The sequence below is a fragment of the Pempheris klunzingeri genome, chromosome 6 (assembly GCF_042242105.1).
Source record: "Pempheris klunzingeri isolate RE-2024b chromosome 6, fPemKlu1.hap1, whole genome shotgun sequence".
NCBI lineage: Eukaryota > Metazoa > Chordata > Actinopteri > Acropomatiformes > Pempheridae > Pempheris > Pempheris klunzingeri.
Genome location: NC_092017.1, coordinates 26,277,205 through 26,300,741, shown reverse-complemented (window position 1 = coordinate 26,300,741; position 23,537 = coordinate 26,277,205). Strand labels below are relative to the sequence as shown.

Genomic DNA, 23,537 nt, shown 5'->3' with positions numbered 1-23,537 from the left:
GTCTCCAACACACTTCATTGAAAGTATATGGTGCTTACATTCAATGAATTGTTTAAATCACTTATTTCTATGTTGTACCATAACATTACTTAGAAATATTCAAGCTGTCGTCTGATTTTACACACATTTTCACACAGTTCTGTCTGACAAGTTTCACGTCTCTACGGACCTCGAGAGCTTGACTAAAAGTTAAAACCCCCCCCAAATTCACAACTGTATTGGCAGCACAACAGTTTGTAACTCCAACAGAGCGAGACGTCTTCTCCCTAGCGGATCAGGTCAGTTTCAGGAGCCGCATTCTCCTGTTTAACTTTTCATATCATATCAATAATTTAAGATAAGATAAGATAAGAGAGACTTTATTTATCTCACACCAGGGAAATGTACTTGTTACAGCAACAGAGGAGGCAGAAAAGGTGCAGAAATAAAGTGTCAGTAAAAGAATTAGTGCAAAAACAAGGGATATAACAAAATACAAAAATAATATATACACATGTGTGTACTGGGCAGGACTGCTGATCAATCTAATAGTTTTGAATCAGGACTTCCAGCACTTGGAGCAAGTAGCTGAAAACTAAAGTGTGCAAAAGTCAAACAGACAGATATATAAGTTATGTAATGAACATTGCATATCTTCCACTGCTATCTAAATCTAAAGTATCTGAGCCTAATATTACTGGTGGTATTATTAATGCTACTTTAGATAGACATTCATGCCACTTTAACTTGAACTAGTCTGACTAAATGCATAGTAATGGGGTTTGTGTGCCCGTAAGTCAGAGCTCAAGGCCTGGTACCCACTCCTTAATGGCTCTTATTGAAGTTATCAATAACCCACTGCTACCAAACTGGCTTTCTGGCAGTTTTGGTCCTCTTTCCACCTTTGTTCAGGTCCCTTCTGTGGGAACAATCAAAGGGCGCTCTGTGAGACTCATGAGATCACCAACTGAAAGAGTAAAGGCAGGTCACAACACTTCATCACAAAGCTACGAGGAATGCATTCAACATCACACACTGATGATATCTAACTATGTCAGAGTAGCCGAGGGTGGAATCGTCCTTTAAACTCGATAAAGCTTGACAATGCAAAACATTATTTAGTAACCAGATCAGTCAGGTGCGTCTTTGTCACGTTAATGAACTCAACAGGTGGGTCGACTCTGCTTGCCAACAGTCGTAAAAGGTTACCACAACACCCGCTGCCTTTATTTCCCTGGATCACTGGAACCATTGTCTGAGCTCCTCATCCACTGACAACAGGACCGATGACGTATAAAGAATATGCAGCAGAGTGTGTTTCTGGTAAATTTATTACGCACATGTCTGTCACTGCTGGAATGACAGCCATCCGAAGCAAGGAGGAAGTTTAGAATTGAGACTTTCACATACGCGCAGGTACTCACAGACAGGCAGCTGACACGTCCTGAGGTGTGGTGCGTCAACTGGGCTATTTTTAGGGGCTGATGTGGAAGCTTTTGATTCTTACCTGCAGTCTGAATAAAAAAAAAACAAACAAAAAAAGGCAGGGCAGCTGCTCTGTGAAAATCTCACAGGTGCAAATGTAACCCTTATCATGTCATGCTAGTTTCTGCCATACAGTAAAAACTTTTTTATTTTTGCATTTGGAATATGATGCCTTACTCGGAGTTTACATTTATTTATTACTTATATATTACTTTATTTTACTTATTGCTCTTTCCTAAAGTGGAGAAAAGTGAAAGTTAGCACGCAGAGTGCTCACACTGCTAATGATAAGTTGGTCCGATGCAGTAGGAGGATGTTGCACGGGGTCAGAGCAAAGATAAGAGTAGGATTTATTTGATCAGTGTCTTTCCTCTCTTTGCATGAACACAAAGATAAACCCTGACTGTGTATGTTGATGTGTGTGCAGCGCTCAGAGTCAGCAGCAGTGGCGGTATGCAGCGCGCTCCTGCTTTCCACACTTGTTTGTGCCGCACAAGAATAAACTTGTCTGTTTAAAAACAAAAGGATGTTCAGCCGTGTATTTACAGTGCTGCACTGCAAGGAATTCTTCTTAACAAAGCCTAATTTACATCTGTTGTTCCTGATACATGGGAACTTCTGATAGAGATTCCTCTCTGTCACTCAAAACACACCACAAAGATTAACAGGCTCTCACACAAACCACTGTGCACCGCCGTGATGTCATTGTGAAGCTCATGCTTATTTATTCTAAATTACTAGTTGATTAATTGCCTTGTGGAAAACAGCAATTTTGACAATAGATTAATGTTTGGAGTCATTTATCAAGCCAAAATGTCATTCATGTCTTCATTCTTATCATCTGAAATGTCACTTTGGCCCTGGGGACTTAGGATGAGCATTTTTTTTACTACTTTCATACACATTTTTAAACATATTTTTCTAAAATCATCTAATCACTTAACAGCTTTCAATGGAACCTGATTATATAAAAATAAACAACTGCAAGAGGCAAAGGTGCCTCTGGCTAACCGCCTTACAGCTGCCAACAGACTGAAAGCATGTAGATGGAAAATGGAAATGCTGGGATGACTTCTAGATGTTATTGATAAAGATAGCAGGAACACTGCGGAGCTACTGTGAAATATGATAAAACTGAAAACATTTCATTGTAGTAGCATGCTATTGTCACCACAATTATTATAGTGTTTGTGGATTTACTTGAAATATCTGAGAGATCACTCATTTTCCCCTCAAACCTCACAAACTTCTAACCCCATTCCTAATTTCAATTTATATATATATATATATATATGTATATAAATATAAAAGCAGAAGGAAGACGGCTAGTTAAAGAACAATAATCAGAGTTGATTTCAATCATCAGTCCTGGCTGATTGATTGGATTGTGATCTCTACAGCTGAGTGAGTGTAGGTGGTAGGTGATAAAGGGGGCAACTGTCTGTCTGCTTTTCCTTACAGTAGGATAATCTTGCCTGGAGGGGCATTCCTGTGTTGCCAACCAATGCTTGTTGCATCACCCTGACGGAGAGACACAGATATAAGGGGCAAAAAGGGCGAGGGGGGTCTGCTGAGAGTTATGCGAGAGGCGATTGGACAGAACGAGATAAAGACAGATTGAGAGACAACTTCCCATTTATCACCACTTCTCCTCCTCTGCATGAGAGGTTGGACAAAAACCACGGAGCTGTCACTCAACTTGCAGCAGTTTCTACCCTCCGGTGACACATGAACTTGGAAGTATGACAGTACGACAGCATTAGCACGGACACGCACAGGTGTGTACATGCACATAGACACACACCTATTCAAATACGTGCATATACCAACTTGTGCAAATACATAAATCTGCACAGTGCAAAGCTGGATCTACATGAACAATCGGTGCTTTCATTGCTAACTGAGACAAATTGGAATCTGTCATGAATATACAAGTTCAAAGTTTCAATGAAGGAAAAGAGAGCAGCAGTTAAAGTGGAAAGTGCAAGGAACAACCACAAAGCTACAGGACATCCCAGCACTGGACAACTGCTATAAGGAGTTACGGAAAAAACTATAATAATAATGTTTGTTATTTAGTTTAAAAGTGGTCCTATTGCCTAAAAAAAAAAACCCTTCTGGCTCACTGCTCTGATGTTAGTTGATGTCTGGAGTTAGTTATTGTAATTTCATCACTGTTATGGTTGATTTAGGAGGCTTACCAGCACGGTCAACAATAGCAGCAGTAGCACCCAGAGCTGTCAAACAGCTTAAGGAGGCAATTAAGTTACTTAAAATAGAAAAATAAAATGATTTTGTCACCAAGAGCATTACAGGAGCTAAACTGAAAAAAAGTGTCTCAACATTTGTGAAAAAAACCCAAAAAGTACTAATGAAAGCACCTGTTTCAAGGAGAGCGAAGGTGTTCAAGTGAATCTCAAGACAACTCAGGTCTCATAACATGTGGAGACATTCACAACAACTCTTTTTCCTTTTTCAAATCTGATTCTCTTAAGTCCCCACAGCTATATGGTGCAATACTAAATCACTGCGGGCCTCTTACTTCTGTCCGTGACTTTCCAAGTTCAAAATGCCACACCGAGAGTCCCATTTGAAGTACAAGATTACTCCGCATAATTCACCTATAATACCATTATACACCTATCATACACACCTATTATGCCCTTTAGCATTGCTGTAGTTCCCTTCATGAATCACCTGGATTAAATAAAGAGGGATCTCACACACAGTCACTGATCACTTCCAGCTTTGCAAATCTCTCAACAAGGTGTAACTCAACTGTGAGAACCAGACAGGAGAAATCGTCTAATCACACAAGGAATATCCACGGCCATGATACGGTATATCACCTGGCAACCAAAACTAATCATAACCATTAGGGGCAAAACACACCGTGACACACCTTTGCTGAGGCCGCTCACCTGAGCCAAACCTCAGCTCTGGCAGAAACCCACAGGCTGACAAGTGTGACTGACAGCCCTGCAAAGCCAGTACAAAGGCAACAAACAGCAGTCATGACAGTTGGATCGGTTTGAAACTTACCTGTAACTTTATTCACAACAACCCTGACAGCTTCAAACCACACGTCTTTCCCTTTCACAGTGAACTATCTGCAGATAATGGAGGCAGCTTTTTTTTTTTTTTTATTTTAACCAGCATGTTTCATATCCAGTCAGCAGCTTTCGTGACCACAGACAAACTCGCTGTCACGTCTGCAGCCTTGAGGCGTTTTATCCCAAATAAACACAGACAAGTGCATGGTTATACACAACGAAGCACACACACTTGGACCATATGTGAGGCACACCTGCATATTTAACCCCGTCACACCCCTCCCTGCTTGCTCGCCCCTGTCCCAAGGGGTTGGGGAGATAAATGAGCTCATGTCAGACACACACACTGACAACGATAATGATGAATTACATATATATTAGCACACAGCCCGAGGACTCACTTCTCTAACGCACAGCTACTCATGCACACACACACACACACACACACATACATCTGTGCACACACACACATCCGCAACACAGATCCGAATTTACTTGCATCTAAAAATCTGAGTTTGAGTCAGCTGAATTTTTAACACACACACACACACACACACACACACACACACACACACACATTTGATGACAGGTATTTCCACTTCAGGAGAGCCACAATGCTGAGCTGTGAGCCTGGTGTCAGTCACTTCCTGTCTGAAGGGGTCAGAGGTTAAACACTCTTTAGTCTCTTTAACCTCAACCACAGAAATAAAGAGACAGTGAGACAGAGCAGAGAAATCAGCCACTGTAACTCAACCTATTTGCTCCTGCTATGCCTCCAATCTTTACGCTGTATCCCCTCTGAGCTACCTTTGCTCTGAGGACTTGAACTGGCTCATTATTTAATTATATACACTGAAAAACAGTTTTAAGAGTTGATTTAACAAGTAATCAAGGCAAAATTTGCTGGTTCTCTTAAACCACATCTGTCAGTTTTGAGTAATTCTCTGCAGAATGAGTCAATGCTTTAAGAAAGTCATAACTCATCCTGATGCCTAATCGTTGATGAGCCTGTCAGCCTATGGATTCAACCTGTCATCGGTCTGCAGAAGCAAGGGTGCCATGCTGGGACAAATGGCAGTACTGGTTTGCAACTGTTTTTATTGATCCTCAAAAGCAGCAAAAGGTGCTTACGATAGGGTGAGACTGGAGCGACATGTTCTTCCCATCTCGCTTGGATCACAATACCTGACATGATTACACTGGACACGGACGTATTCATGAAGTTATGCTGAGCCAAGACCCACAAACTTTAACCCAGTGCTGTAAAGACCTACACAATAACAAGACATTGGCAACAATACAAACTGTTGCTTCTACTGCAATTGTGCTGAAATTTAACTTTTTCTATTTCATTTTCCTCTGCACCTGTTTACCAGGTGTACAGTACACAACACTTATTTGACCATGTGGAGGAGGAAAAAATATTAACCTTACAACATGATGCAATCCAATATAACATTCCCACAAACTCCAGCAGCCTCCTAATTCACCTCAATTAGTGCAGATCTATTACAGGACTTCACGCCTATGTGCAAGAGATTCTGATTTCCAGGCCCCTTAGTCGAGAAAATATTGTTCAAGAAGAAGAAAAACTATTACAGAAACCGCTTCGTGTTGTTCTAGCAGGATCTTGAAGCCTTTCACAGCCGTCTTCAGCTCATGCAGTCTGTAAGCAGATGCTTACCTGCAGTCTTTCAACACACTACAGGGTATATTGTCCATTTGTTGATGTCTTACAAAAGCTCCTGTGACAGATACTGACCTGTTTCTTTGCTGATAGGTCACCACTGGCTGATCTGCCCTGTGTCTGGAGTAGTTTTCAATGTGGATTCAGGGTTAAGACCTTGAAAGAATGAGCTGACATGCATGGAGAATACAGGCCCAGGTGTGTGACCACCGCTTCCATCGCCTCAGCAGTCAGTCAGCGGGGCCTTCATGCTAATCCTCCACCATCACTCAACTGGATCTCAGCTCTAATCTTGCCAGGCCAAAGCTCAGCAGAGAGACGCTCCTGACTTTAAACTGAGAACCTGACGGCTAATCTCGGCCACAACACCCCTGGGTAACTCTATATCCTCCCTGGAGAGCAGCCACAATAACCCCGGGCCACAGCGATGAGAGAAAGACCTCCCAAATATCAGGGACCCTTTACACCTAGACAGAGACGGAGGGATAATAAGATTGCTCTTTTTTTTTTTGTTTGGATGCTAACAGCTGTTCTAAACACAGTACAGGCACAAGTATCCACTGCCAAAGCTGATAAAAAAGACAAATACTTTTTCCCTGTGCTATCAAAGCACCTTGTCATTCAGCAGAATTGCCTCACCAGCTGAGTGAGTCAATCCAACACACGCCCTCGCTATTAAAGACACATTTTCAAGCTTGGTTGCCTGAATATTAGCACCCATTCAGCTTCAACTGGCAGGATGCAGCCTACATTACTCATACGGAGGCGGACTGGCTTGTTTCCAGCTGTTTAAAAGCATACAATAAGCAGCCTGAGCCTGTCAACTGGACCCGTAACGGCTGATAAGTATACACATACGGTCGCAGACACAATGACCGGCAATCAGATACATGCAGACAAAACATGTTACATTCATGTTAAGGTCAGGTGTATGGAACAGGAAATATGTGCTCTGCTGTGTCACGATTTATCAAGAACTGTGTGAATTACATGTTATTACAGAAGACCAACTGCAGACATGCTTGGGAATAAGAAAGTATAAACAATTTGTAGCTAATTGGCTGAAACAAAACTACTAGTATGGTCCTCTAAGTTATCGTGAACTGAGGGACAAGTTCTCTTTGGCAGCATTTATGAGGGAAAACTCCTTTTGTTTCCAACAAATTCCTAAAGTCAAATGCACAAAAGATAAGTGTGAGCATGTCGCTTATGAGCTCAGACAAGATGATATCAGTAACAAGAACAAACACAAACATGACGAGCACAACAGCCGTCAACCCAAGACGGGGGGGGGGTCATGTCTATTATGCCTCATCACTCGTGAAAAATTAGAAGAAAAACTATAAAAGAACAAGATTATGGCACTTCTGCCTTTCTTTGACAGTATGACGGTAGTGGAATGGATGTGGTGGTTGGGTCATTTATCTTAAACCATATTACAACCAGGGAAGCTTCAAAACAACTACTTCATGGCTAAATCTTATTTAGTTATGTTGCCATTTCATACAATAAATATATTACTAAATAATAAACAACATAGCTGATTTAAGTCTTTATAATACGAGTCCTTTTGAAAGTGTTGCTCCACTAAGATCACACTAATGCTTCAAATGGCGAGCACATGATTTAAATAAAGAGAAACACGACATACGCTCACACACACAAACAAAGGGAGAGACCTGACTTACCACTTCGGTGGGACGGAAGTATTTCGGGTCCACCTTCACATGCACCACCCCTGTCTCTTGGCAACGACCAACCTCCTTCTCATCCTTCCCATCCCACCTGGAAAGACACAAGACTTAGAAAGGAGGAACATTTTCCCACAGCTGCTCCTTCCTCTGTCTCCCTGATTATTTCTTGTGGGGTTTGTTTCTTTAACGTCTCATGCAGACAAAACATGTCACCTGCGTTTTTTTTTTGTGAAATCAACACAGCAGGCGCGGCTAACGGTCACACACAGCTTCAGCAACATGTCAGCGGAGGATGACATGTGAATGAGGGAGGTGAATGGGAGGTGAGACAGAGGAGGGGACTGAGATGTGGCACTGAATGGGAGACTGAAGGTTCCACGAAAAAAGCCCCTTTCAAACACAGAACCTGTAACATTGCTGGCTTCATCTATGACTGCTCTGTGCAAACATGGCAGAACGGTTGCAGCGAAAGCTTCATTGTTTGTGTGGTATTTGGCATCAGGTGTACGAGAGGAGGGGCCACTGCTAGAAAACAGTATGGAGTAGAGGAAAATACTAACATGGAGGAAGAGTGGCCTCAGTCCTCTAACAGGATCAGTGGGCATCCCCACACATGCACACAGTAACCTTTAATTCACTTCTGGAAGGTTGGGAAGTCCTAGAATTGGACTTTTATGGAAAATGATATCAAGTATGATACAGACATTGAAATGGATGTTGCCTGCATGTGTGTGTTATTGTGCACACTCACACAATGGTCTTCCCCACATGTTTGAAGGCCTTCTCCACAAACTCCCTCACACTGTGCACCTCCCCCGTTGCTATGACGAAATCCTCTGGCTCCTCCTGTTGCAGCATCAGCCACATAGCCTGAAAGAGACACAGAGACAGAGACAGAGAGGTTAAACCACCGAGAGATCATAAAGACAGTTCAGCGCTCCACACTGGACCCTGCCCAACTTGGTCCTGACAGACAGGAAGTGAACCTGCGACCTCTGGGCGGGGCAGTCACCCGTACCTCTGTCCTGACGTCACCGCCGGGGGCTCATGGGACACATACCGTGGGAAAGGAGGACAGAGCACTCCCAGAGGCCCGCTGTGCTGCTGGCATGGACAAAAACGCACACGTGGCCATAAATGCGCATGCACCTTTGGACGCAAAACAAGTCGCACAAAGTGACACGGTACAGCAGCCTAACGCGACAACGTGAGACAGATGACCAGTTACAAGCAAAGTTACGGAGATGATAAACTTCCAGAAATAAAAGTGGGACCAGTTCTGACTTGTGTTAACTTTTTCTAACTATGTGGTGCCAGCAGTATTATTATTAGCCCATATAGTCCAGTGAAAGCTGATAGTCTGGGTCCCTTAATGGACCCAGCACTATATTAAACAGCCAGCGAGGGCGTCTGTGCGTGGTTCCATAATATTTATGGTGAACCAGAGCCAGCAGGTCGTAGCTGCTGACCTCTGGCACGTCTAGCCTGATTAGAAGAGACTCGCCGGGGACAGAGAGACAGACAGACAGACGCTCGCATCTACACATGCACTGACAAATGAAATCAGCACAGAAGTATAGTCGTGTTCAAAGCGTTACATATGTTAAGGGTGGATCTGATTTAGATTTTATCGACTCTGATTCTGCTTGTTGACCTCAGTCCTAATGTATTTTTGTTTTGGACTCTTGGCATGTTATTTGAGCAATAACAGAGGAGAAGGAAATCAGACGCTTTAGACATTAGAAGTCATAAATGGTAACATGTTGTGGGACTTTAACATCTTAACTCAAAATCAAAGAGGAATGGTAAAAGAAGAAATAACCTACCTGTGCTGACTGGACTAAGAGACAAATGCAACAGGTGCTTACAGATATTTCAGTGAGCATCAAAACAACAACACCTCCTGAAGGTCAGTGACACCTTTTACCTTTTCTCTAGTTTAAAAAACGACCTGTGCAATGATGCTCTGTCTCTCTACAGCAGAGAGGTGGAGTTTCCTCGGTGTCTCACTCTCCCAGCAGCACATCAGCACAGTTTATGTGCTCTACTTGGATCTGTATTGGATGGTACGAGTGTGTTTTTTCGTGTGTGTACATGTTCCATAGCCACATCAGGATGTTTTATGTGACACTGTTGGATGGACAGATTCTGTTGTTCCTTCTGCAGCAGCACTTATATGTTTGTAATGTGCAAACACACACGAGAAAAAACAAAAAACATTTCATTTCCCACTAGAAGACCCCTGAAGCTTCAACATTCATTTCACCTCACAAAAAAACAAAAGCATAAAAGAAACACTGTGTTGATGATTTTTCTATTGTATAAAGGGTTTATCCACTTCAGATATTATGTAGATATTTCCATATCCATAGGTAGAACTGTTTGCTATATAGTGTTGATAGTGGAAATATCACCAGAGTAAAGGGATAAATGCTCTAAGAGACAATCATCTTTTAATGACCAAAGATATTTATACTAAATTTCACAGCAATGAAATCTTGCTTTGGAGCTTTCGGACGGATGAAGCGACTGACACAATTAATCAGCCACTCTGATGCACTGTATGTACCAGCTGTGGTAGAAGCACATGCCTGCTCTGCAGCACGCTTTGACACACACAAACACGCCAGCGGTGATGGAATGCTCCTCCTCGGGGAGGCGAGGCCATCCTATCTCAGGATCGTTCTGGGTCACCTGACCGCTCAAGGCTGATGGCTCCCCTGAGCGTGACCTCTCACCCTCCGTCCCCTGATGAACACACCAGATTCTCACACTGCTACATAAGCCAATAATAGCACCTCGGTGTAAGACCGAACAAACTAATCGAAGCATGTTCATGTTTCCTCAAGCAGAGCGCCATCAGAATCTGTGTTTCCACAAAACCAAATTTGTCTTTCTGTAAATCTATTGCTTTAAAGAGGCCTTGTGGAGTTTTCTTGTTGTGTTTACATTCAGTGTAATTCACCAAAAAAATCCTTAAACGTGTCATTTTTAAAGCCGATTTTTAAGTAATCTTCTTTGTTCTTGCCTTCGCTGGCACAGTGCAGTATATTTTGGCATGTTACCACCACCACTTTAATCAATGGGACAGCGTGACACCATGGGTCGGACTGTGTATCACATCACCAGCATGCAAAATTAACATAACTGGGACCCAAGCATCAGAAAACACCTCCACGGCACTACTACAAGTCTAAAACTGCACAGGGAGCCTTTAAGGAGACAGAACAGTTGTTTCTCCTATAGATAGTAAAGCAAAGCAACATGTCAACACATGTAGTCCTGAAACAATAAATCCAGAAGTCAACTTTATGTTTAAAGTTGTACAGACATAAAAAAATATGAATCAGAAAGCAAATTAGCCACAATTTGGACAACTGATTTAAATCTAATCAATCTAAATCTAACCCATCAAACTGACAAAGATGAGTTGACATTTCAGCTTCTAAAATTTAAAGATTTGCAGATTTTCTCAGTAATATATGATTGCAAATGGAATATATTGAGGTTTTGGATTTGGTTACTTAAAACAAGCAATTCATAGAAATTTGTGAAGGTATTTTTTTTATAATTTCCTGGACATTTTCTAGATCAAACAAGAAACCTATTAAATAATCTATTGATCATTAAGAAAAATAATAATAAAAAAACTATTTGCTGCCTGAAATACTACACTACAGTATTTATTAAAACAAAGTGTACAGACCACAGATCTATCCTGAGAAATTAATCTGAGGTCAATTCACATGCTGCCATTTTAGAATAATTCCACCTTCCCCTTCTCGACATGAACAGGATTAATTAGCAGCGTAAACACCGACGTGTACTCTGTAATACTGTTTTGATCGTCTGACTGGCTGATTATTTGAACTTGTAATGAAGCAGGCCCTTTTCCTGCAGACCACACTGATGAATGTGAGGCCGGCAGTGAACTGGATGGCTGCGATGATGTGAGCTGGGAACGCGGCTCGGCTTCTCTCGCAGCCAGAGAAAATGTTTATGGCAGGAGCTGAGTGATGCGGCCTCTGCTGATTTTTAACCAGGAAATGTGATAAATAACACGATGTGTATTTTTCTGCTCGTGGTAGTGGGAATAAAGCTCAGTGAAGTCATGGAGGGACGGTGGTTCGTTCTCTTCACCACGTTTAGCGATAGCTAAGGGGGAGTGCTGGCCTCCCTGCGGGTGTTCGCTCTTTTAACTCATCTTTTACCTCCTTACCCTCCCTCCTTTTACCTTTTACCCCCTTTCTCCTCTCTTTTCCCTTCTGCTGCCCCCTCCTCCCTCCCCAAGGATTGCTCTGCTTCATTAGCTATCTGATAAACAGCCCAGAGGTTCAGCCCTTCACACTGAACCCGCACCTTCCTGTTCACATGGCCACAGGATGACCCCCATCACGCACTCCACACTCGACTCCAGCTAAGAGACAGATACTGACCCCTGCAACCACCCGCAACCCCTTTACCTGAATTATATTCTGGCACACACAAGGGGAAACCTGGCGACCAAAGTTCAAATGCTGTGTTTTGTTCAGAGACTGTGAGAAAACATGGATGCATGTAGTGTCTGTGCTTGTGTAAGTTTCTGATGGGAATGTTTTGAAATCCGTATTTTAGTTTACCTCTCGCTGCCACCTCTGACAGTTTGACTACCAGGGGTCCTTTTTCTTAGATCTGGTTAGTTGTTGGTAAAATACCCACATTTCTTAAGCTCTAAGTCTGAACACATTTCTTACTATTAAAGCAGGGCGGAGCAATACGGCAATAAATGTCTGATAGACTGTTTTTTATTGCAAATCAATAAGCAGGGCTGTTCATACTGGATTTGCAGGATTTCGACACCAATTCGATGCTTCATCTTGATCTGTCAGATATTCTATTAGCCAAAAATACATCCCCACCTGCTGAAGTCATCCATAAAACAGTCTCTCAAATAACAGTTGCTCAAATCGATCAAACAGAAAAACCACGAGATGCTTCTATCGAGCGCCAAAAGTCCAAGCTTGTGTGTGCAGTGACCACTTCGTCAAAGTTAATGTAAGTTATGAGGCTCTGTTAAGTTATGTTAGTTATTCATATATTTTGTTTGCATTGTTGAACATGTAACATGTGATATCATCTAAACTAGCACAGTGTGGGCTGACCCACATCTCCTCCACCAGCTGGGAGCAGCACGTCATTGGAATCGCATGACTGCAAACAACGTATTGAACTTAATCTGTCAAAATATCCATTATGGTACAAAATCATTCATACCATGCTGGAAGATTTTTATCCTTACTGCCCATCTTGACTACATTTATGTGGCCATTTAGCTCATGTCCTTTTCTCTTGTAAAACCGGGGTTCAGTTCACTCACCATCCATCTTCCAGCAGTAATATATCCAGCTCACACGTCTAGTTTTGCTACTTCTTTGTATTTGAGTTATTTACTGATCTACAAATTGGTCTACAAGATGGTAAACGGCCGCCAAACATGCAACATATCTGAAACAATCAACTCTTAAAAACAAAATTGGTCAAAAAAAGACTTAAACAATGAACATCTGACTAGTTTCAATTAGGATTTTAAATGAATCAAATGTGATAAAATACCGTTGAATCTGATTTGTAGCTGAAAGTCGTCCTTAACCGAACTGTAATTTGTATTTGTTTCAAAGTGAAACCTGATTTTAAACAATAGTCACAAAAAACTTTAGTTATTTAATTTACGACTGAATAAAATAGAAAAAAAAAAGTAGCCGTTCATCACAAATCTTCAAATCTGAGGATGCACAGAAAACAGACAGAGTCACTTTAATACAGCAGGAGTTCTCATGGCTTCACCATTCAGCTGTGGTGACTGCCACATCATCTTTTTTTTTCTGAAAGTGTATTATAAATAATCCTTTCCATATGCCCCCGTCAGATAGAGCACAGATAGAACACAACCAAAGCTACTAGGCTGCAGGAAAATCCCTGGTACAAACCAAAGGCAGCCTGCTGACTCAGAATCCCCCTGAGTAGGTCACACAGTGCACTCTCACCACCGACATACCAGAGCCTACAAAAATGCTGTTTATGCCCCTAAACTCTTGACTGCTTGCGCCTTGCATCTGCTAATGTGAACGTAACAGTTATACTTCATCACCCCCCCCCCCCCCCCCCCCCCCGTAGATCCCTGCTAGATGCTACTACAGAGCAGCATCTCCAAATAAATCCAATAAATAAATAAATAAAGTGTTCAGCAAGACGGATGTTTTCTGGCGTACGGAAAAGAGCAAACCACAGCTTAAGCAATGACTTTATCTCGATCTCCTGCCTCTGGAGCCAGCTGACCCCTCCGTCCGCCCCTGTCTCCCCCCCTCTGCGTCTCGCCTCCCTCCCAGAGTCCCAGGCTGTAACGGTCCCTCGGTCCTCCGGCTCTGGCTGCTTGACTACAGCTGACATGTGGAATGGCTCACAGTAAACATTTAATGGAGCCGCTATTACGGCCACAGAAAGCCATCGGCCTCAATCACGGCCTGCTAACGCCATTAGCCCCATTGTTTCATACACAGATGCATGTGGACAGAGGGGGCACATCTGCCCACGTAGGGGCAAATGCACTAAACGTACACAAACACATTTTACATTAAACCACAAATGCACTTAGGTAGGGATTTATTCAAATTCCTGCACAGTTTTAAGTTAAACTTTATAAAAACTACAGCGAACATAACTGGTTTGGACGTTTCTACTGACTTTGAGCCGCCTGAGTCTGTCTGAATCACTGCTGCTTTGCCAGCAAAGAGTGTATTCTCACAGAATTTAACATGAGCCCTGATAGTAGCACTGAGACCTCATGTCTTCCCACTCCAGAGCTTGACCAGTGCTGGCTTTTCCACACCATTACCAGCTCAAGAGGTTCTCAGCTCTGTTCCACAACATGCTTGCGCAGCTGCCAGAGAAGAATGCTTAAGCCTGAAAAGTAAGAAGAAAAGTGTTCTTATTATGGGCCAGAGGGAAGCGTTGAATTGGAGGAGACGCGGCTGAGCCTGCCAGCCCCGCCTCATACTGCTGATAATAAGATTAATGACCTGCACTCACAGCTATGACAAAAGGCATTCATGTGGATGTGCGTGTACACAGACAAGAGCACATCGCTGTGCGACGTCACATTTGGGCTCAAACATGGTCTCTCTCATGTACGTCATAAGTCGGTTGTTATCAGCGGGTCTTTTCGGACCCACATCCATCAAGTCCACTACTTCCCTAATGCAATCATCTGCAGCCATCTTGTACTGAGATTAGGCAAATAGTATTGAAATTACGGCTCCAGAATGACCTAGGCCCCATGACTGATACCAGAGTGGGGCCAGATAACCTTCTACTACTGCAGATGTTTACACAGACTATATTTAACTTCAAATTCATCACATTTCTAATTATATACAGCTTTATTTGCATCATGGCATTTCAGACAGTGACAGAGTCTCTATGCTCTCCTACGCAGATCTCAATCTGGACTCCCATTTCAGTTTGTTGTTTTTAAACTTTTTGTATACTTTTCTATATTACTTCCAGAGTACAGTGTGCATCATAATGCAAGCTGTCATGAAAGAATGCTGCAAAGAATAAGACCTGAACTTGAACTTCCACCTTTCCATCTGCATCAAACCTGCACTTTTCACACCCAAACGTATGTTTTTCAAAAATGTTGTGGATATACATAAAACGATAGACTAGGTAGAGACGAGGCAAAATACAGTTTCCCTAAATTATGACATATCATAAGCCTCCACATACACGATTTTTTTATTTTGTAAATTTTTCTGCTTCAGTTTTATGATGCTTGACTTTTGTACTATTTGTTTCTTTTACTTTTTCCTTCCTCTCACTATGCCCCAAAACATCAAGGCAGATAAACCCAGTTGTGATTCAGATATTTCTTTGGGAAAAGCACTTCAAAAGTGAAACGTCACAGTGATATACACACTCTTATCAGTGAGGTGTCATCGTGGCTTGTTTACAATCTAGGATTCATCTATAAAACTCTGAACTAAAGATATAGAGATAAAATGTGCCAACTAAAATTCTTAGTGTTTCACAACTGCAGGCTGCAGTTTAAACTGTTTTAGCTCTCCAACAGGAAACAACAGAGTGAAGCTGTCTATCATTTTCATTCTTTCATCATTATCATCATCCACAAATTTTGGCAATGAGTTGACTGCCGTCGGCCCTGCTTTTTTGGAAACAAGTCTCTTTGCAGTGATCTTATGTACACCTCTACTAACCTGACACACCAGATGGTTTGTAACTCAGAACCATCCGGGAAGTTTTTACTGAAACATAGTTTGTAAAGAGGCAGGCAAGTTTAAAAACAAAACAAAACAAAAACTTGACAAGCAGTATAAACCATATAACATAGTTTACCACGGCGGTTTGGCCACATGCTAATAACTTGAAGTACGGCAACATGGATTCTCGCATGATGGTGAAATTTCAGCAGCCTCTCAAGGTTCCACATCTACAGGGACATGAAAATATCACATATAAATATCTCTGTGATTTTGTAATAGCTCATATTCACAGCCATTTGACAAGCGGGTATGTTTGTCAGCTGAGCGAACCGAGTATGAAGTTACGTGAGTGACTGACACACATAGTGTGTGTGTGTGTGTGTGTGTGTGTGTGTGTGTGTTAAACAGCATTCCATAACAGTGCAGCTTAATCCCAAACACTGGATTAGAGGAGAGCGGACATGCTTGACAGCTTCACCTGAAACTCTGCACTCAAAGGATCCTTTTGTTCTTTGAATGTCTTCACTGGAATAAACACAACACACACCTTTTCATACACACACACACACACACACACACACACACACACGCCCTACATCTCCGCCCTAGGCTCTGACAAGATGTTTGTAACTCTGTATCTATCTATCTATCTATATAGATATATAAATCTTTAGTTACTATTTTTACATTTATAAACAAAGAAAGAAATATTGGAGCACTATAGCCACCAACCAAATCTTTTTATGTTTCCATATTTTAATGCCTTAACTTTTTAGAAACGATGAAAATACTGTGGTTATATTGTATGCAGCCTACTGTGGGGTGTTTGATATCATGAACATTAGTATATATTAATATTTGGGGCCAAACGCTGATGATATATTAACAAGAGTGTTTCTACACCAAAATATATGCTATTTGTACATTCCTTACAAAGTGTATCCACTACATGCATGTCCTTAACCCTTTATTGGGCAAGGGACCATATTTGGTAACTTAAGTGGGAGTTCAAAATGCCCGCCCCTTATCTCACCATGAGGCAGCAGAACTACCAGATTTCTCAAAGCCAATCAGCGACAATCAGGCTACAAGACGGACCGGCAAGAAACCATATTTGGTAACTTCACTGATCTTGATTTTCACCATAACATTATTATTTTTTTTGTGAAAAACTCACAAAAGACAAAAACGTCTTGTAACGACCACCAGTAATGGTCTAGGGTTGGAATTGTGAATTTCTAAGTATTTCAATGAGTGCCCCATAAAGGGTTAAACAATAAACCGAGGATCACACAAACCATATTCAGAGTTTGTGTCCTTAGCGCAGGAGAAGGTCTTTAATATCATTAAATGATGTTACATTAAACAATATTCCCTGTGTTCACACGCTGCTCTGCTCTTGAATAGCTTAGCTGAATAGCTGGTAACAACCTGTAACATCATAAAACTCGTGTTTTTTCTCTAATTGTGGCTGCAGAGACATTCAGTCTGAGGCTCGGTGACTAAGTCCTGCCACTCGTTATAAACCAGTGAGCATAAACCAGCTGGTAAAAATAACATTTAAATGAATTTCGGTTTCGCACAATAAAGCCTTCACCCTGCTAAGAGGCAGCCAGGAGCTCCAGATATCAAGCTGGAAGACTCAAAGTGCTGAAATGGAGACTGGGGGGCTACACATTCCTGGAGTTCTTGAATCCAGAAAGTTTCATCAAATGAGTTTTCCTTTCCAGCATATTTCATGTGACTTTACTCAGTTTAGTATGACAACAATCTCTCCTCATATATGGACTAGCTTTTTTATTTATGTGCCTGGCCGAGCTCCACAATCCCTGATAGTCTTGGAGTGAGTAAGCACAGGGCAGGGGTGGAACCACGCACCAGGCCAGGCCAGACCAGACCAGACCAGACCAGACCAGGACAAATTAAACCACTCTAAACTAGGCTACACCAGCCCCACAATCCCTGATAGTCTTGGAGTGAGTCAGCAAAGGGCAGGGGTGGAACCACGCACCAGGCCAGGCCAAAGCAGGACAACCCGGGGCAGACCAGGCCAAACAAGACAACTTTCTAACTCTATTCTGTGTGATTACACATAAGTAAGAGCCTCAATCATTCAATTTAGGTCTACGTTTACACACACACACACACACACACACACACACACACACACACACACACACACACACAGTGACATGCTAGTATGCACAGCTAACTTTCCCAGGCTCCACCTCAGGGAGAACACTTCATCCAAATGGCTGCTATGGAGCTGTGATTTTTAGCAGAACAACTTTTTTTTCTTTTACTGAGACCCCTATTTTTAGAGATGGTAGAAATTATTAAACCCCCTCCATTTCACCCACACACACACACACACACACACTCCTCCTCCCCCTTGCCCCTCCTTCCCTCCGCTCTTTCTCTCCTGTTGTGTTTTGACCAAAAAAGTCAGAGACTGCAGCGTTTTTTTTCCTCGTCAGACACAGACTGTCTGGACGTCAAGTCGAAGACAGACGAGGCTATATTTACAGTCTGACTTCACCCTGAAGGCACACACACACACACACACACACACACACACACACAGAGACACATGCACTCGCTGCTGTAACATGGTTAAGGATGACGCACAGGCGACCGCACCTCTGCGTTGTCTGTTTCTCTCTGACCGTGTTCTGCTGGCCGAGCCTCACAGCGGCGGTCAACCTCAGAGGATGCTCTCTCGCAGGCAGCACACTCTCACCCCGAAGAGGTCACAAAGTTTTGACAGATGGGGGAGATTTCAGTCAATCATTGTGTCCAAACCATTTCACTCACACAGTGCTGCGTCTCGTGGGTCCCCAAAGTATTTTAAATCATGACGGTGTCCGAGGGAAAGACAACTTAAAGGACCGCACCAACATTTTGAGGGTTTTTACTCACCAAATACAAAATCACTCCTGTCAACCAAGTTTAGCATTAGTTATATATATATATATATATATATATATATTATAAGGCTACTTGTTTTGTTTTTATCTCTAAGAATTAGCACACTTTTTTAAAGGAGTAAACACATTTTATCCTATGTTTTATGTCTCCCTGCACCCCAACAGTAGTTGTATTGTATTCTCACGTTGCAAGAAGGTGCTTTCTGCCACAGTTTAAACTATAAAAGGTCTTTTTGTGACTCACAAACCCTCTATTCTGAGGGAAAAGACAGAATAACATTGGAAAAACAAATTAGCTTATTATTATACATGCAAAGTCCATCTAATCAAGTTCAAACATGCATTAATACATTGACTTCAGTCCCAGCTTAACGCTGCCGGACTCCAACCTGATCAGAAGAACCGAAAACACCTGCGTGGGTGAGCGGAGCCTTTATGTAGTCACATACATCGATGCATTATCCTAAAAGCCAGAGAGTGAGATTCTGTTCCAGCTAGAAGTAAAGTCTTTATAGTTTAATGACCTTAGCGGACTTGTTTAGGGGATTGGTAAAAACTGACAGAAAGGATGTGTTGAACCAGACTAAAGTTAAGACTTTAAAGGAGACTGAAACTTTGTTTTCAGCCTGAACGAATAAGATAGAATAAACAAATAAAAAATAAGAATAAAAACCAACACTGGTTTTCATATTTTGGATGACGCTGGTCAATAAGCTGACACCATGAAGAGTTGACTCTGGTGCCAATCCCTTTCTTCAATATGTTGAAGATTTCTTACTGATATCTGTATAATAAGCAGTCACTATGTCATCTGGTGGGATGTTCTGTGAAAGTGATATCTTATCTACATTAGTCATCTTGGCCATCAAGAAACCACTGCTGCTCCTGCTGTTGCAACCATTAAAGGGTGTTTTTTGGCTACTAACGCAGCTCCAGCTCCAACAAGTCCCTGCTACAACAATATCTTACAAATCATATCAACGTGTAGACAGATATACTCTGATGAAGCACAGAAAATTAGTCATAAAGAAAAATGAAATCCCTTCTCCCACCTCAGGCAACGTTCATACCATCAGTCCAGCCTGCACCCATTCCTTTGATATTATCAGCTTGTTTGTACATCTAAACATAGCAACAAGCACGGGGAAGTTCACAAATTCTCACAAACACACACACACACACACACACACACACTTGAACTTGACTGTGACCTCTGGCTCTATGAACAGTGAGTCCTCAGTAAACAATATTTCCATGTTTTCACCAGAGGAAAGGAAGGGGTCGCATAAAGACTGTCATTCACTATTTAACCCTAAAACACACTCTGCAAACTAAATCACCCTCACACACACACACACACACACACACACAGGTTGGGCCCGGCTCCATGCAATGTGGACAGAGCTGCTGATTCTTGGAGCTCGGCGATAGCGTCATTTTTACACCGTGAGAACATGCGAAACATTTCTCAAAGGAGCCCTCTCATTTGCTGTGGGTGTGTTACCATTTTTGGGGTAAGGGGGGGCAGGAACACACACACACACACACACACACACACACACACACACACACACACACACACAGACACCAGTTCAGTTACTTAAAATATAGTAGCTACATGCTTGTCTGTCATAGCTGGGTTAAGAATAGGCAGCCTACGGAGGCTACAGAGGATGCGAAAGGTGTTTAAAATAGTCTCGTCAGATTTTCTGGACTTTATTTAACATACTGTAACCCACTGTCGCACATATGCACACATATATGTACACACACATCCTCGGCTGTCAGAGACAGGGTATCAATAGCAGCGGAATGAGTGATGCTGGGCCAAAAAAGCACTTTATTTATTTTGCCATCTTTGAACAGGCAGGAAGAAAAACAAACAGGAGGAGGAGAGCGCCGTGAACGCTGCCTCTCGACTTAACGGACCCACTGACTGTTTAGATTTGCTTATATATCTCTCACCATGCACCACAAACTGCCTGCAGAAGGTAATATCCCAGCACTTCCTTCCTGGGGAGAGAAAAGTCCGCAGAGTGATGGACTACGTGCACGGTCGATATGAAAAAACATTTCTAAGGGAGAATGTGGAATGCGATGGAGAACAGGGCATCAACTTGTCACATTTTATCAGTGGTGATAACTACTAACTGGTTTGCCTGATGAACAATTTTGTAAAGATTAATTACAACTTTTAGAGTCATTTATCAGTAAAATGTCAAATGTTCACTGGTTCTAGCCTTTCAAAATGTTTTATATTGCTCTAATCTCATTGATCTGCTCTCAAATGCTGCCGTGAGAAAAAGGTTAGTGGACAATATGCCTTCTATTCTATCTTGTCATCTTTCTTTATTTATAAAGCAATGACTTTAATATCTATATCAATGGGGACAGAAGAAGCGGACGTGATTTGTCATTTTATTTTTCAAGAATCAGAAGAGTATGTGTGAAGTGGAGATAACACCGTACACAACACAGGAAGCAACATTTATGTAAGTTTTGTTATCTGGGATGGTGTAATGTGATTGGCTGCAACAGTGAGTCTGATAGCAGGAGATAGATGCAATTTGAACTGTGGGAGTTGCAATATTTTTAGTTTTTCCACGAAATATGAAAACAGATAATGGCATGGGAAACTGGAAGTGGAGAGAGGAGATGAACAGATGAGCAATGTTTGTTTGTTCATAGAACAAAAGGGAAGAAAGGAAAGAGCGAGGAGACAGAAAGTCAAAGACTCAATAGAAAAAAGAAAAAACCAGTGCGGAGAATCACACTTTCCTTCCTAGAAGGTTTAAGTGAGAAACCAGAAGCAGGGATGACAGAGAGGGGGCGGCGAGTAAACTGTTCAGTTGTCGGTCTGATCTATCTTTGTGAATTGAATTTCCAGACTTCCGTGACGGGTTAAGTTTGAACTCTGACCCGGAGACACATGACCTCTGACCTCGAGGCTGAGACGAGGAGCAGCACTGCTAGAAGAAGACTCCATTTACATTGTAAATCCTCATAAACCTCCACTGCTTTTTGTCCGTCACTCAGAACAATGGCTGCTTTCCTCTTCACAGCTATGTATATGTGTGTGTGTGTGTGTGTGTGTGTGTGTGTACACTAGGTTCAGTTCAGTTAGAATATAGCTGCAGCCACAATGATCTCATATGAGATGCTATCAGCCTGTTTACTGTTTCTTTGCTCCCCTGCGGCCACTACACTGCTTACAAATTGGACAATCAAGAGCAGGTGTGTGTATGAGATACGAGCGAGCGTATGTGAGTGTGTTGCGCACCAAAGCAGCCCAGTTCCTCCTTCTCAGGTCTCCACTGCAGGTGGAAGAGTAATTCCTCTCCTGGTGAAAGCAGGGTGCACGCACACGCCCAGCCTGTAAACATTAACGGTATTTTGTCACATATTTAAGAAAGCTGTTAGTGTATTTATGGAGGCGCGGGGGCCACTGGTCTGCTGCTGAAACGAGGGCCACGATGGATTGATTAGGCAGCCTGGGAGGGACTGCAGGGCAGAAACCATTTGACACCAAAGGTTGGAATGCAGCTTTTGCACTGCAATAAATTGATTTCTTTTCTTTTCTGATTGGCAACAGTGGAGGGTAGCGACACAAAATTTGGGGAGAGAATGAGGGATGACATGCCACGAAGATTCTCGCCAGATGTGGCACGTTTCTTGGTGTGTCTTCGACCACTATTATGAAAATGATGAAAAAACCTGCTTACAGTATGTAAGTCTGAGGAACAGAGATCTGACCCAGGACCTGAGTGAGTTTGATGCACATATATTAGAATACATTAGGAAATGATCATCGTCTGGAGCCGAGTTGACTTTTGTTAGTAGGAGTTAATGGGACTCTTGAGCTCAGGGAGGTTTTGTGTGGTGACCTGTGAAAACCTCTACTTTCCATTTTCTTATGTTTGTGCAAGTTGCTTACAGATCTTTTCACATCCTCAACAAATCCCAATTCAATTAAATCTATTTGTCATTATCAATAATCCTTATGTTCTTGCGGTGCAGGACAGGACAGTCACGGCCAAGAGATTGATGCAACACGCTGCCCAGGTTAGGTCGTCTGTCAGAGCTCCATATGTTTGGCCAGGGTGCTTTAGTTTAGCCTGGTCTCTTACACTCTCTTACACTCCTACTGCAGGACACAATTCACATCTAACGCCAATGTTTAGTGCCAATGAAGGAAGTAGTGTGTCTTCTTTGCAGTGAGACCGAAAGCCACGGTTAGAGGTGGGGTGCTGGAGTGGGAAGGTTTGTTTGTTCAGTCTCAAATCAACAATTAAAAGTATTATTTTCACCACGACCATAATGTTTCATGCTTAACAGATATTGAAAGACTGAAAACCAAAGTGTTTGCCTTATCGTGACACGCTGAGACAACACAGAGAAAGTTGTGGGTGAGAGAGAGAGAGGAGTGAGATGGTCGGGGTCTTTGGGGACAGCTG

The 23,537-nt window shown here is 42.3% G+C and overlaps 1 protein-coding gene across 1 annotated transcript in view; it reads right to left on the bottom strand.

The window, feature by feature from the left end:
• The window catches only part of gmds (GDP-mannose 4,6-dehydratase), a 157,728-nt gene that overhangs the window by 26,835 nt on the left and 107,356 nt on the right, over nt 1–23,537 (bottom strand). Inside the window, exons 8-9 of the mRNA XM_070832522.1 lie at nt 8,650–8,768; nt 7,893–7,989 (exon numbers count right to left, since the gene is read on the bottom strand). Of these exons, the coding sequence (XP_070688623.1) occupies nt 7,893–7,989; nt 8,650–8,768 (216 nt within the window). The remainder of the gene's footprint in view (nt 1–7,892; nt 7,990–8,649; nt 8,769–23,537) is intronic.